The following is a 16080-nucleotide window of genomic DNA, read 5'->3' on the forward strand; positions in this document are numbered from 1 at the left end:
AAAAAAAAAATGACGACCCAGGTATCTGTCTGAATCTTGTTACTAATTTATTTGTGACCTCGTGACCTCTCAAGGCATCTCTCTCCTCAGATATAGATAAATGCTGAACTGCAACAGAGCCTATTTTCCTGGGATCATGAACCCTCTGACATGATGTGTGTAACTTCCAAGCTCTTTTCTTGGAACACGATATGTAGCTTTCTCAGGGTCTCAGAGTCTTTGCTGATTGAGAAGAAGCAAAGAGCCAGCAGAGGAGAGAGCCTCTCCGATTGTAATGTTTCTCTAGCTCTGTCTTTCCAACAGAATTGTTCTCAACTACAAGGGACCTCTGTACTCAGAGAACCTGAGTTACAGGGCGTTTCTTGTATTTAGTTCTTGGTTGGGCACGTGACTGGCCTGTGCTGTGTTCAGGCCTTTGTAATAGGTTGTATTTCAACAAGGTCCCACTGTCCTTGCCTCAGGAAACCTTAAAACCGGGGAGCGTGTCATGAAGCCTCCCCAGGCTGACCTCCGCTCTCCCAGCAACTGAAAACCAGAGGCATGCAGTGGTTTTGCACCTTCGTTGGACAGCTTATCCCCACCCCTTAAGAGACATCTGAGCAGTCCCTCCACCTTCGCTGATTTCTATGAGAGTGTCAGGTTCCATGTAATCTCTAGGTTCCAACAGTGATGCTCCCCGCAACCCCCAATCATGCCGCTGCTTCTAGATCTGTTTATTCTGTGTGGAGGGAGCACTCGGCAGTCTCCGTGGGGAGGGCCTGCCTCTTGGGACCCCTCTGGGCCTTTGAGACAGGGCGCTGTCACTCACATCAGTGCTCCCGTCTGCAGTGACTTCAGTGTGTCTGTCTGGCACAAACCTGTCTCTGCGGAGGGCAGAGAATGAGCCGTCTCTACCCGGGCTGCAGGTGCCTGTCAGCGAGCTGGAGCGCTGCCATGAGCCCTGTGACTCTGCCTCCAGCTGCAAGTGCTCCAGACACTCCACTCTACTTACGGAGTTAGAAGGACCTTGTTTTGAACTGTCTCCTCGAGACAGCCCCTCCTCTGCCCCCAGCAGCCTGCTCCCTGTCCTCCCCATGGGCTTTGCATGCAGGGGTCTTGAGGGCGGCATCTCTGTTGTGGACTCTGCTCATGAGAAAGGAAAATTAGAAGCACAACAGCCTCTGTGACCCTGAGGTGGCAGCCACGCAGCCCCAAAGGACGAGCCTTCACTGACAGGGTGGTTGTAGCCAAGGCAAAGCCTTGGTGACTCGGCATTTCTGAGATGAGGTAAACTTGGTGAAGGTCATAGCGTCATTGAATTTTACATCTGAAAAATGCTTCACAGGTCACCAGTGAAGCCACTCAGTTTGCAGATTAGAAGACTGAACCCCAGAAACACTGAAATGCATATGCTGTACTATCGATAGAAAAGCCCAGGTCTCCGGGCTTCAAAGCCATTCCCTTCCCACCAAGCCTCAGTGCCTCCTTGGCGTTCACCCGGGGTGAGAGTCAGATTCCATGTCGGTGCCTGTGGCAGCTCCTCCTCTACGAATTGGTGGATTCACAGCCAAGAATTGTCTCCAGGTCCTGTCGTCATCGACAAAGTAAAGAGGTCGAAACTTTCAGCCTGAGGACAGGCTCATACGCTGAGGGATTTACACACATTCTCAGATCAGGAAAAATTTTTCTTAAACCCTTATCCTCGCCTGTCTTCTCATCCATGGTCCTTGTTCCAGGGTCTTTGGCATTTCATGAGGGCCTGTGGGCCTGGTCGCATCCCCAGATTTTCCCTCCTATTCCCTCTCTGTCAAGTGCTCTTCAGATGTGGCTGATCTAATAATAAATAAAGAAAAAAAATCAGGCTTAGCACCTAAGTTATCTATGGCTGCACATACACTGAAAATTAATGACTTAGAAGAACAAACTTAACTCACAGCTTCTGTGGGTCCAGGGTCCAGGCGCTGTTTAGCTGGGTTCTCACAAGCTGAGGTTCAGGGTTTCTCACAAGGTTGCAAGCACCTCAGGGCTCAGCAGATCACATCGTTGTTGCCAGGACCCCTTGTGGGCTGTAGGATTGAGGGTCACAGTTCAACGCCGGCCTGATGGCTGGAAGCCGGCCTCAGCTACTTGCCAGGTGAGCCTCTCCACGGGGCAGTTCACGAGATGGCAGCTGGCTTCCTCAGTGTGAGTGGGGTGAGAGGAAGAGAGAGCACATGTGGACAAGACAGAAGTCATGTCTTTCATCAACCAGTCTCAGAAATGATCTCATTGGCCTGCTTCAGTTAGAGGCAGTCACTACAGCCAGCCCATGTTCAAGAGGAGGGAATTACCTCAGACAGTGACTGCAGGGAGGGAGGGTGTCACTGGAGGCCCCCTCACGGGTCTGCCCACCACAGTCAGTTACCTAGTTAAAGCATTTCACATAAAGCTTTATTGATGGTGATAGATTTAGTCCTCCCTGGAGCTCATTGCCCGCCCTGGCTCCATTCCCGCTTTCCATTACAGAAGGAAAAGGGTCAGAAACTTGATACACCTCCTTGTCGTTTAACAAATATTTATTAAGCCTTTACATGTGGTAAGCACAATGGTAAGGAAGATAAATTTGAGAGGTGAGATTAATGCCGTGCAGGGGTCCGAGGGAGGTGACAGTGAAGCAGTCAGGCGGGAAGCCAGTGGGAGCTAGTCAGACACATGGAGGGGGGCGGTGCTCCTGGAAGAGAGAACAGCAAGTACAGAGGCCTGAAGGCAGGAGAGAGGGCTGTGCTTCCAGTATTTCAATAGATTGTTGTTCTCGAATCCGTGCAGGAGCAGAGTCAGTTGACCTCCCTTGCACCGACATGTACCTCATCCCAAATCAACCCTATTCCTGATCCCCTGCCTCGGGCCTGGCTGAAGTCCATGCATATTGGCTGCCTGTGACTTGTGCCTCTGCTGGGGCCTTGGGGATGTACTGGCCCACAAGGATGCCAAACCAGCATTGTTCTGCTGGACCCAGAATCCACAGAGGGTTCCTGACAGCTCTATCCTAGCTGTCTTTTAATCCAGCATGATCCTAAAGCCAGGAACTGAAGCTTGAGATCCATGAAGAAAATTGTGCCTTCCCAAGGGTCTGAGAAGAACTTTTCTCTTTCCACTGCTCTGAACAAAGACAACATCAGGAGTCTGGTTTCTATCTTCCTCAGAAGGCATGTCCTGGGCAGTGATCCCAGGAAGGGGGACTGATTATTTTCAAGCTGATGGTGGGCAGTAGGATTCATTTCCTGATCCTAGAGTTTTAGCCGCATGTGGCTGTCTACTCCGTCCATTCCTCTTACCTCATTCCCCATCATCATTTTCCTATTAAACTGTTTGCAGAGGTTCCGTTTCATGTTCTTAAAAAGCAACCTATTTGTTCATCTCCAGTCTTAGGGCTCTGACATTCAGTCCTCAGGCAGTGATGCTGGCTCCACTCTCCCCGAGTGAGGTTTATTGAGTCCTTGCCACATGGTTAATGCTGGATTGGCCCTTCATACGGTGAAGTTAATTTGAATTTCACAGGCCACATACTTAGGGGGAAAAATTATTTGAGTGGCTTTAGTTTCCCTCTTGAGTTCTCACTTTTTGAGCTGAGCACTTAGTCTGGGCATTTCAGGCAAACTCTGAAGTCAGTCACTTCAGAGTTTTTTCGTTTTTTTTTTTTTTTTTTCTGGCTGAGCTGGGTTATGATGCCCAGGTTTTTCTCTAGTTGTGGTGTGCAGGCTTCTCTTATTGCGGAGCACAGACTCTAGAGCTTGGGCTTAGTATTTGTAGCATGCAGGTTTAGTTGCCCTGTGGCATGTGGAATCTTAGTTCCTCAACCAGGGAACCCACGTTCCCTACATTGGAAGGTAAAGTCCTAACCACTAGACCGCCAAGGAAGTCCCAACTTCAGAGATTCTTAACCCTCTTCCTGCACCCAAATGAGTGCTGCATCCTGGAGACTTATACAGGGTGCTGTAGCATCGGTGGAGGAGTATCCACAGCTCCGAGGCGATATGTTGCTGGGGCCATCATGTCCTTTGCTTGTGTCCCGGCCAGGTTCTCTCAGGCAGCAGCCCCCATTCTGTGGCTAAGGCATCTGAGTTCAGAGAGTCCCCCAGCATTCAGGCTCCACACCTGACCTCACTGATGCTCTGACTCCTCTGTGACTGAGGGACAGCTTTGGGGTCATTGCTTCTCACAGTATCAGCCTACTGACTGCATGGGATCCTTCCTTGAGGCTGCTCAGGCAACCCAGGAAACAACTTTTATTCTGTTTCCTTCCACCCTGGGAAGGCCCAGGAAAGGCCCAGGCATTGCCAGGATCCACCACTTCTGTGATCTCCTGCGTCCTCCACTGTGCCAGCTTAGGACTTTCCTATAAAGCCAGGCCTCTGCATCAGACTTTCCTGCCTTCTCTGCAGATTCTCTCATCTTTTCCTCAGTTTCCTTATCTTGTTTGGATTGAGACTAAAACTGTTAGGTCTGGTGTTCATAAGTACCTTCAAACTAGGTTGAATCTTATGCTCTATTATTTGCCCCCCTGGCTTCCCTGGTGGTTCAGTGGTAAAGAACCCACCTACCAATGCAGGAGATGCAGGTTTGATCCCTGGGTTGGGAAGATCCCCTGGAAGAGGGCATGCAACCCACACCAGTATTCTTGCCTGGAGAATCCCATGGACAGAGGAAACTGGTGGCTACAGCCCATGGGGTTGCAAAGGGTCAGACATGACTTAGTGACTGAGCACACACACATATGCCCTCTCTCCCATAAAAATATCCAAAAAGGCAGAGGCTGATAATAGTTATAAGGTGAAAGGTGATTGTTTCCCAAAATGCAGTGATTAATAAGTGAAAATGTAATCTAGCTAAAACGGGACTCCTATGGTGTTTATAAACTAGTTAGAAAGAAAAGATATATACCCTGAAAGAATAATAATAAATGTTTTATAGCCATAGACAAAAATAGAATATTTCACAAGATAGAACATTTGAATTGTCAATGGAAGATTATTATAAAAGTTAAACGGTGGTAAAGACATCAAAAAAAGATTTTTATAGTGTTCCATTATATGAATAAGCCTCATTTTGTGAAGTCATTTGCTAGTCAGTGGACTTTGGAGTTATTTCCACTTTTGGCCTATTAAACTGTTGCTCATAAACATGTGTGGACAAGCTTTAGATGAGCATATGTCTTTATTTCTCTTGGGTACATACTCAGGAGTGAAATTGCTAGGTCTTATGGTAAGTTTGCCTTTAACATTTTAAGAAACTGCCAAACTGTCTTCCTAAGTGGTTGTACCATTTTACGATTCTGTCAGCAATGCACGAGGGCTTCCATTTCCCCACATCCTTGTTGGTCTTTTTGATTGTAGCTATTTCAGGGGGGTAAGTGGAATCTCTTTGTGATTTCATTTTTCATTTCCCTAATGAGTACTCATATTGAACATTTCTCATGTAATTTTTAGCTCATTTTATATCTTACTCCATGAAATGTATATTCAAGTCTTTGCCTGTTTTGTAATTGGGTTATCTGTCTTCTTATTCACTTACAAGTATTCTTTATATGTTCTAGACACAAGTTCTTTCTTATAGTTTATTCTGTATTTATTTCAGCTTTAAGTAAGTAAGTTCAGTCACTCAGTCGTGTCCGACTCGTCACGACCCCATGAATCACAGCACGCCAGGCCTCCCTGTCCATCACCAACTCCCGGAGTTCACTCAGACTCATGTCCATTGAGTCAGTGATGCTATCCAGCCATCTCATCCTCTGTCGTCCCCTTCTCCTCCTGCCCCCAATCCCTCCCAGCATCAGAGTCTTTTCCAATGAGTCAACTCTTCGCATGAGGTGGCCATTGATATATAATTGACATATAAAATTATAAGATATTTAAAATAGATACATTGAAGTGACTTCAATGTATACAGGGTGGAAGGATTTCTCCATCTAGTTTATTAACACATTCATCACCTCACGTATTTATCTTTTGTGTGTGTTAGAGCCGTCAAGTTGTTCTCACTTAGCAAATTTCAGCTATACGATAGATAGTATGTTATCAACTGTAGTCACCATGTGACATTAGATCTTCAGACCTTATATTTCAGCCAAAAGTTTACACCCTTTGACCAGCCTCTCCCTATTCCTCCGCCACTCAGCCCCTGGCAGCTAGTTTGCTACTCTCAGTTTCTGAGTGTGGGGTTTTTTTGGTTTTTTTTAGGTTCCGCATAGAGAGGATACCTTGCAGTATTTGTCTTTCTCTGTCTGGTGTTTTTCACTTACCATAAATAACACAGCAGGATTTCCTTCTTTCTCGTGACTAAATAATATTCCATTGAACATACATAATACATCTTTTTTATCCATTCATCTGCTGATGGACGCTTATTGTCTGCATATCCTAGCTATCATGAATATTGCTGCAGTGAACAAGTGTGCATGGAATTTCAGATATCCCATCAAAATCCTGTTTTCATTTTCTTTGGATATATACCCAGAAGTGGGATTATTGGATCATATGATAGTTCTGTTTTTCATTTTTTTAAATTATGGATATTTTATGTGTTTGTTGTTGCTGCTCTCGGGCTTTCCTTCTAGTTGCTGCTGGTGGGGCCTACTCTTCTTTGCAGCGTATGGACTTCTCACTCTGTTGGCTTATTCCAGGGGCTTCTCTTGTTAGGAAGCACAGGCTGTACAGCACACGGGCTTCCATAATTATGATGCATGGGCTTAGTTGCTTTGCAGCATGTGAGATCTTCCTGTCCCCTGCATTGGCAGATGGATTCTTAACCACTAGACCACCAGGAAAGTCCCCTGTTTTCATCTTTTGAGGAACCTCAATACTATGACTGCACCAGTTTACATTCTCACCACTAGCGCAGAAGTGTTCCCTTCTCTGCACACCCTCACCAGCACTTGTTATCTCTTGTCTTTTTGATGATGAGCATCCTAACAGATATGAGGTAATATCTCATTATAGTTCTGTTTTGTGTTCCCCTGATGATTTGTGATGTTGCGTACCCTTTCATACATACCTGTTGGCCATTTCTGTGTCTCCTTTGGGAAAATGACTATTCGGTTTCTGTGCACATTTTTAAATCAGATTGTTTTTTCAGGATTGTATGAGTTCTTCCTATATTTCAGATATTTACTCCTTATCACACATAGGACTTGCACATATTTTCTCCTGTTCAGTAGACTGCCTTTTCATTTTGTTGATGGTTCCCATTGCTTTGTGGAAGCTTTTTAGTTTGATGTAGTTTCGCTTGTTATTTTGCTTTTGTTGCTTTTGTTTTTGGTATCAAATCCAAAAAATCATTGTGAAGATCCACAATTCCTTTATCAGAAATAACTTACAAATATTTTCCCAGTCTGTGGCTTAGCTTTTTTATTTTTGTTAGTGTGTCTTTTTGATAGTTTTATTGAGCTATTGTACACTTCATCCTTTTAAATGGTTTTTAATATAGTCACAGAATTGTGCAGCCATGATCCATTTTAGAACATTTCCCCTCCTCCAAAAAGAACCCCAAACCCATTAGCATTCATTCCTCATTCCTCCCAGGCACCCAGTCCCAGACAACCACTAATCTACTTTCCATCTCTATGGATTTGCCTATGCTAGACACTTCATATAATGGAATCAAACAATATGTAGTCTTTTATAACTGGGTTCTTTCACTTAGCATATTTTCAAGGTTCATGCATGTTGTAGCGTGTATCAGTACTTCATTCCTTTTTATTGCCTAATCATATTCCATTGAAAGAATGTATTACATTTTATTTAAATCATTCATCAGTTGATGGACATTTGGATTTGTTTTCACTTTTTGGCTATTATGTGTAATACTGTTATGAACACTTGTGTACAAATTTTTGTGTATACATAGATTTTCATTTATGGTCAGTATATACATGTAAGAGTGGACTTGTCACAGTTTTTAAACTTTTGAGGAACTGCCAGACCATTTTCTAAAGCAGCTGCACCAGTTTTACATTCCTTCCAGCAGCTTATGAGAGTTCTGAGTTTGCCACATCCTAGCCAACACTTGTTATTATCGGTCCTTTTATTATAGCCATCTTAAGAGTAGGATTGTGAAGTTGTGTCTCATTGTGGTTTTGATTTGCATTTCCCTAATGGCTAATAATATTGAGCATATTTTCATATGCTTATTCTGTATTGGTGTATTTTCTTTAGAGAATTGTCTGTTCAGATCCTTTTCATATTTTTAAATTACCTGTCCTTTTTTTTTGTTGTTTTAATTTTTTAAGTTACTTGTCCTTTTATTATTGAGTGTAGGAGTTCTTTACATATTCTTTTTTAAAAATTAGTTGTGTTATTGAAATATACTTGATTTACAGTGTTGTGTATGTATTCTTAATATAAATCCTTTATGGGATATGATTTGAAAAAATTTTTCCCCATCCTATGAATTCTTTTTTCACTTTCATAAAGGTGTCCTTTGAAAATAGTTTTTAATTTTAATGAAGTCCAGTTTATCAGTTTTTTCTTTTGTAATGTATACTTTTGGTGTCAAGTCTGAAAAGTCATTGTCTAATCTTTTCTTCTAAGAGTTTTACAGTTTTAGTTCTTATATTTGGTATGGTGCATTTTGAGTTAGTTTTTGTATATAATGTGAAGTAAGGGCCTAATAAGTTCATATTTATGTGTATCATGGAAAGATCTCAAAAAGTATGCTAATTTTTCTGTATCAGTTCAATTTAGTCACTCAGTCATGTCCGACTCTTTGCGACCCCATGAACCGCAGCATGCCAGGTCTCCCTGTCCATCACCAACTGCTGGAGTCTACCCAGACCCATGTCCATTGAGTCGGTGATGCCATCCAGCCATCTCATACTCCGTCGTCCCCTTCTCCTCCTGCCCTCAATCTTTCCCAGCATCAGGGTCTTTTCCAGTGAGTCAGCTCTTTGCATCAGGTGGCCAAAGTGTTGGAGTTTCAACTTTAGCATCAGTCTTTCCAATGAACACCCAGGACTGATCTCCTTTAGGATGGACTGGTTGGATCTCCTTGCAGTCCAAGGGACTCTCAAGAGTCTTCTCCCACACCACAGTTCAAAAGCATCAATTCTTTGGCACTCAGCTTTCTTTATAGTCCAACTCTCACATCCATACATGACTATTGGAAAAACCATAGCCTTGACTAGACGGCTTTGTTGACATTACTTTGTTGACAAAGTAACGTCTCTGCTTTTTAGCAGAAGTTAAACACAACATTGTAAATCAACTGCTGCTGCTGCTGCTGCTAAGTCTCTTCAATCGTGTCCGACTCTGTGCGACCCCATAGACGGCAGCCCACCAGGCCCCGCCGTCCCTGGGATTCTCTAGGCAAGAACACTGGAGTGGGTTGCCATTTCCTTCTCCAATGCGTGAAAGTGAAAAGTGGAAGTGAAGTCGCTCAGTTGTGTCCGACTCTTAGCGACCCCATGGACTGCAGCCCACCAGGCTCCTCCGTGCATGGGATTTTCCAGGCAAGAGTACTGGAATGGGGTGCCATTGCCTTCTCCGGTAAATCAACTATGCTTCAATAAAAAAATTTTTAAAGCATACTAGATGATAAAAGCAGATTGCCAAATGATATGTGCAGTATGATACCCCTTCATGCAAAATTTAAAGGCATGAAACATCATATATTATTCATAACTGTTAACATATGTACACATAGGTAAAAAGTTTCACGCAAAATCTATGATAATGGCCACCTCTGAAGGGAAGAAAAGAAGGGACTGAAAAGAATTCGTAGTCAAGGGGTCTTCAGATTTATCTGCAATGTTAGAATAAATTTCACACAATATTAAATATCAATTTGAATGGTCCGTTACTTTGTACTTTTAAGCTTGCCTTGTATTTTTCAAGTTTCTCAGATTAAAATACACAGGTATGATTCAGAGCAAGAATGATGGAAAACAGACCGCTTCCGCTTGGTCCAGCACTCACATTGGGTGAAGCTGAGCTGAGGCCCCCTGTCAGCCTGTTCGGGGCGGCCGATTCTACCTGTATGTGGGGTTTCTGAGCCAGCTCCCCAAAGATAATTATCTTCCTTTGAACATATTTGCACACTTTGGCTTATATTTCCCCAGTCTTGCTTCCAAAGAGAACTCTAGTCTTTATGCCACTGTCAGTTGCCCTTCCTCTAAAGAGCCGTAGAGCCCAAATCTCAGCGGACTCCCTTTAACTGGAGTTTTTAAGGTTTTATCCCATGGCTCTAAGCTTTCTCCAGAACTGCACCAGAGCCTTCCCACAGAAGGCTCGGTTTCCCAGTAAATGTGTGTCCCCACAAAATGGTTCACAGAAGACCACACTGTGTGCTTGACGAGGGCAGCATGACAGGCCAGATGACTCAGCTCCTGAGAACTGCCTGCGGCTGGGCTCCTGACCCGCGAACTCATCAGGCACATTCCCCGCAGCCCAGCAGCCGCACAGGTGCAAAGCGCATGTCATTGCCCTGGGAGTAGAAGGGCTTGTTCCAGCATCTCCCGCTGACAAGCTAGCTGTGCAGCCCTGACACAGAGCTCTTACTCTCTTCATCCTTGTCTTTCTTCTCTAAAATGGATACTCCTCGAGTCATTATGAGGCTCAAATGAGATGATGCACATGAATGTGTTTGCAAACAGAAATGAAAGATGTTTGCATATTATTTCCCAGCTGTGACCCCAGCCCCTCCCAAATCCTCCACCAGCTACCCCGCTCCATCTGTCCACCTGGAAGGCCCTTCTACCCTCCCTCCCTGAGCACGCCTCCACTTTCCCTCTGCTTTTAGTTTATTCTTCAGTGTTCTCGCTGCCTCTTCTCCTCCTCCCCCTTGTTCTCTCCCCTTCTCCCTTTTTGTTTCCCCGCTCCTTTTCTTCCTCTCTCCAGTCCTGGAGGCAGCCTGACTCTTTTCTTTCAAATCTGATCATGCAGTGCATTGCACCACTGAACTGAAGTCCTAAGTTGGCTCAGGTTGACTGAGAAAAAGCACTTGCCCCTTCCTCAAAGAGGTAAGGTGCAGGAGATGACAGGCTTTCTCTGATTCTCCCAGGCTCAGGCCACAGGATCACCGCATACATCACCCACTCACGGAGGCGGACGCCCCATACCCATGCCCGTGCGCTCCACCTCCGCTGGCTCCACCCCCACCCACTGCCCGCAGGACCCGCTGAGTGGAGTCGGCGGGGACATGCAGGAGGCCTTCGCCCAAGGTGAGTTCGGGAGCAGAGGAAAATGAAGCGTTAAAGGGGTTTCGAAAAGTGGATAAGACTCCTGCTGTGGTTCTCCCTGTTTTCTTTTGTCCGCTTAGCTTTCAATGATCAGATTTTCATGTACAGTAAAAACAAGTCTCGTGCTGGCCCCTTCTTATTCAATGGGCTGGTCTGCAGCGGGAGGTCTGCAGGCTTGTATGTGTGCGAGGGCCAGGCCTCCTGGGTTTCTGTGCTCTTTTTGAGGAGGGTTGTGGGAAGTGCCTTGTCCTTTGGGCTTTGCCTCCTCCAGAGGAGTTAGATGGAATCATTCCCAAAGTCGAGTGCTCGGCCTGCAAAGTGTTTAGAGCAAGCAGGAGAAGGAGGCTAGAACTCTGAATCCAACCTTGCTGAAGGCACCTTGTCCATGGAGTTAATGGCCTGCCGTGTTCTGTAGTGGGCAGAAGATGAGGCTGCTCAGGAAGTCTTGTCTTGTCTCGGGGCAGAGAGGAGAGCAGGGAGGTGGAGCTGAGAGTAAGTCCTGCCCAAGGGTTTGTTCTGCAGTCCACCTCTTTGACTATGGCTGAGAAGCGTGGAGGTGGCAGGGTCCTGCCTTCGCAAAGAGAAGAGGGAGGAGAACCACGGCCTTGGGCACCAGTGCCTGGGAGCAGGCGGAGCTGCTCGGCCCATCTTCCCTTAGGAGTCCAAACTAAGTCCCGGGGCTGGCCGACTGAGGCATCTGCTCAGCTCTGTCTCCCCGACCCCCATCACTACCATCCACCTACCCACCAGGCATCGCCATCTGCTCTGCCTCTCCTCAGGTACGAGGAGAAACCTCCGCAATGACCTGCTGGTGGCTGCCGACTCCATCACCAACACCATGTCGTCCCTGGTGAAGGAGCTCCACTCAGGTGACGCCCAGAGCTCCCACCCAGCCTCCCGCCTCCCCTCCTTTTGCCCCTGCCTTCCTTGCCACCCACCCCCCGCGTGGTAAAGCGCCTCCCTCATTTCACCACGTGGCCTCCTTGCTTTCCAGGAACTCTCTGGATGCCTTCCCCTGTGAGCCTGTCTCCCACACGTGGTCACACACTTAAAGTTTCTCTTAAGAGCACACCTTGTGGACCAGACACAGTTCTGACTTTAAAGGAATTTGGCTCCGAGGGCCCCTTCCTCACTGTGTCTTCCACCTGTACTTCCTCCACAGCTGCTCTCTCCCTAGGCCTGCTCGGCTGTCTCGCTTGGAGCTTTCCTGGACGACGGGGAACCAAATCAGCCTCAAAAGCTTCTGGACTTCCTCCCACTGCCTTTCTGCTTCTCCTGTTTGATTTGGTTTTGAAACCGTATTCTCTCCTTTTGTCCGTGACGAGGCTCTGGTTTCCCTGGAAGTTCATGACCTGAGTCTGGTGCTTCCTTCACTCCACATGTTCAGTCTTATCTCTGACTTCTTTCTCAGTCTGTCTCGCAGCTATTTCCCATGATTTTCCCGAGACCCTTACCTCATGGCATATTTCCCCCTACATGAAACCCAAGAAGGGGAGAAAAAAAAATAGGCCATTCCCATATCATCATATCTACAAGAATCCCCATGATTGAATCAGTGTTGAAACTGCCAGATATTTTACTAATTTTTTTTATGGTGGTCAGATTCCCATATTTTATATTAAACAAACTTCCTTCTTAAGTGCTGTGGGTCACTCATACAGGTGGCCCTCTTTTGTTTCCTTTCACCTAATATCGTGCTTTTGGATACCTTGAAATAGCTTAACAAGGTTGTTCAATAAAGATATAAAGCAGTTTTTCCGTGGGCTATTCAGACGCACGTACTTACTCTAACATAATACATTGAAATTATCCATCCATGCACTTAGGGAATGCAAGCCTTGAGTAGTCCTTCAGACCTTTGTAGGCGAAACCATACACTTTTAGAGTTGTCATGAGACAGGCTGAGGTCTGGCCAATGGCTTTGCTCTCAGATCTGCTGTTTTTGTTTAGAAGAGAGTAAGGTTGGTATGTCCAATACAGTTGATAAGATGTCAGTTCTCCTGTTGAGGGAGCATGATGGTAACACTGTCTGCATTCTGGTACCATTTCTCAATCCCTTTTAGAAGCACTTTCCCCCTCCACACACACACATAAACAGAAGAGGAGACTGCCTTTGAGATGACCTCATGGGTGATCAGAAAGTCCCTTCCCTTATATAGCTCCCCACCAATGCCAGAAATCCCACTTTTGGAGGGAATTTCTTAGGGGATTTCAGGCCATGGAAATTAACCACAGTTGTGCCTCATGGCTGCTTGTTAGGGTTTGTGCAAAATACATGGTTCATGAGCTCATCACATGAGTTTGAGGGGTAACTGGACATCATTAAACACAAAGCACATAGAGACCACACAGCTTCATGAAAAAGTAAGTGTATGGGAATACCCAGCCATCTCTCCTGGTAGGAAAGGGTGGTTTTAATAAAGCTATGTAATGTATTTGGAAGGTACCTCAGAGATCACATTGTCCCCTCCCCTTACTTTAATTTTTTAATGTGGAATCTTAGTTCCCTGAGCAGGGATCAAATCTACACCCCCTGCACTGGAAGCACGGAGTCTTAACCACTGGACTCCAGGGAGGTCCCCCACTCCCCTTACTTTAAAGTGCAATGAGTGATTATCAATAAAGAGATTTGCCTAAAGTTATTCAGCTGGAAGGGGCCAAGCTGGTCCTAGAGCTTAGGTGTGAACGTTAAGCTGATGGTCTTAAACTGCACTGCCCTCATCCCCATGCAGGACAAGGGGTCAAATCTGCAATCCCACCAAGACCTCTTTCATGGATGCTTCATTCTCCAACGCCCTGAAGTCCATAGTAGACGTGGACTGGGTCCACATCTGGCACAGTATCTCTATCGGACACAGAAGCAAACTCCTTTATGTGCAAGGCTGCCAACTTCTCAATGAGTGCAGGAGCCTTGCCCAACACCAGCACATTTTTACTGTCACTGTTGAGGTTCTCATGAGGACAAGACTAGTTGCTCAGATTATCTTTATGTGTATCATGGACATACTGTTTATATCCATAGCTTACGCTCCTCATCTTTTTTGAAATTTTTGCATGAGTAATGGACTCTTAAAGTTGAAAGGATCTCAGAAGCTGCTTAATCCAGCTTGCTGCCCAGTGTAAAAGTCCTCTGTTTGAATATTTCCAGTGAGCTCATTCATGACCAGTTCTCCTCCTTAAAGAGTTCTTGCTTATCAGAGAGCCAGAATCTGCCTTTCTATAACGAATTTATTCTCATTCCACAACCCCCGCAGAAGCTGCCACAGGGAGCTCAGTCCTTCCCTCATATTAGCCTTTCCAGTATTTGAAGGCAGACAGCGGGGCTCTCCCACGGCCTCTCCTCTTTAGGCAGCTGTTCATCGTTCCCTCAGCCATTCCTCATGTGACACAGGTTTCCCTTGACCATCCTGCATGTCCACACCAGGGTGTGGCCAAGTGTTTTAAGGCCCCATTTCAAAGTGAGTTCTTGGGACTGAGCACATCTCCAGATCACAAGGGGTCTTCCACCAGTGCCCCCTCCCCCTCCCCAGAACAGTGAGCCGCCACCTCCCCCGTCAGGCCTCTTGGGAAAGCAGCCTCAGATGGCATTAGCTTTTTGTCCACATTGCCACTTGGCACTGTTCAGTCATTTTAAGTTTGTTGTCTGCTAAAACCTTTAGTTTTTGTTTTGTTTAAACAGAAGCCAGTGTTCATCTAGTTATTCCCTGCTGTGCATTTTTATGGTGCTTTTCTTGAACCTGAGTGCAAGGTATTCACCATATTCCTAGTAGGTGTCATCCCTTAGAGAAACTAGCAACAGAGCCAGAAGCTGGGTGGGGGTGGCGTCAGACTGTACTACTCCTCTGAGCCCAGGGCTTATGGGGACCTGATGCTGCAGCATGTGCCACGCGGGACACAGACCGGGTGACCGCAGCACCCTTGGAGGCCCGCAGCCATGACCCTTTAGCAAGGGTTTCATCCCTAGCCTGCTAAGCGCCTTCCTTCTCCCTGTGCCTATGCTTCTACTGGCTGAAGGGTCACTGGCCTCCTTGGACTTGTTTTCACAGCAGGGGAAGGTGCAGAGGAAGAAGAAGAGAAGATGCAGAATGGGAAGGACAGAGGTAAAGGCAGCTCCACAGGACCCCTAGTCTGATGGGGGCCAGAGCCCTAGCCCCCTCTCCCTTTTGTTCCTTCCTGCCTGCCACCACCTTTCCCCAAAGCTTTCAGACCCCTGCGGATCCTTCTCCCAGCCTTTCCCAACTGGCCACCAGGTTTTTCCCTAGAGGTGTGTTCTTGTCAGTGGATCAACAAAAAAAGCTTCCTGGTTTCCTGACACTATGAAAGATGGATGGGATGCAAGAAGTAGATACGAGTAAAATGCCAAACATGACCCCTTGCCTCAATTTAGGATAGAGTTAGTAGAGCAAAATTAAGATACGCAAAATAGGAGGTAAAAGGAAGTGGCAGGGAAAGTTAGTCATCAAACTTCAAGTGTAGGATTATTAGTACAGGAAGGTTTCTTAAAAGGCAGAGATTATTGTGGACAGAATAGCCAAATGGTTTTGTGGCTTCTCAGAGTGATTAAAAGCAATAGAGAAAAGGTATCAACCCAGGACAGTAAGCCTTCCTCATTTTATTGTATATAAAACCTTCTTAATAACTTGTTATGTTCAGAGAGCTGTGCTAAATGATGTCCATGTATAATCTCATTCATCCCTCAACAACTCGGTGAGATCTGTAGTATAATGATATCTCCCATTTTACCAGTGAGTAAATAGGCTCAGAGAAATTTAGATCAAACAGCTTGCATGCGTGCCAAGTCGCTTCAGTCGTGTCCAACTCTTTATGACCCTATGGACTATAACCCGCCAGGCTCCTCTGTCCATAGGACTCTCCAGGCAAGAATACTGGAG

The 16080-nt window shown here is 45.8% G+C and overlaps 1 protein-coding gene across 13 annotated transcripts in view; it reads left to right on the top strand.

The window, feature by feature from the left end:
• Positions 1-16080, top strand: part of DTNB (dystrobrevin beta) — a 241584-nt gene that overhangs the window by 220586 nt on the left and 4918 nt on the right. For 4 of the 13 annotated variants that reach the window (XM_061433109.1, XM_061433108.1, XM_061433110.1 and 1 more), the window contains 3 exons: positions 11011-11170; positions 11968-12057; positions 12351-12941. In XM_061433109.1, coding sequence (XP_061289093.1) covers positions 11011-11170; positions 11968-12057; positions 12351-12544 — 444 coding nt within the window. In that variant the 3' untranslated portion in view covers positions 12545-12941. Of the gene's footprint in view, positions 1-11010; positions 11171-11967; positions 12058-12350; positions 12942-15234; positions 15289-16080 lie in introns of those variants that run through there. The other 9 variants (XM_061433112.1, XM_061433113.1, XM_061433116.1 and 6 more) reach the window with 4 other exon arrangements.

This window comes from Bos javanicus, chromosome 11, assembly GCF_032452875.1.
Source record: "Bos javanicus breed banteng chromosome 11, ARS-OSU_banteng_1.0, whole genome shotgun sequence".
Classification (NCBI taxonomy): Eukaryota; Metazoa; Chordata; class Mammalia; order Artiodactyla; family Bovidae; genus Bos; species Bos javanicus.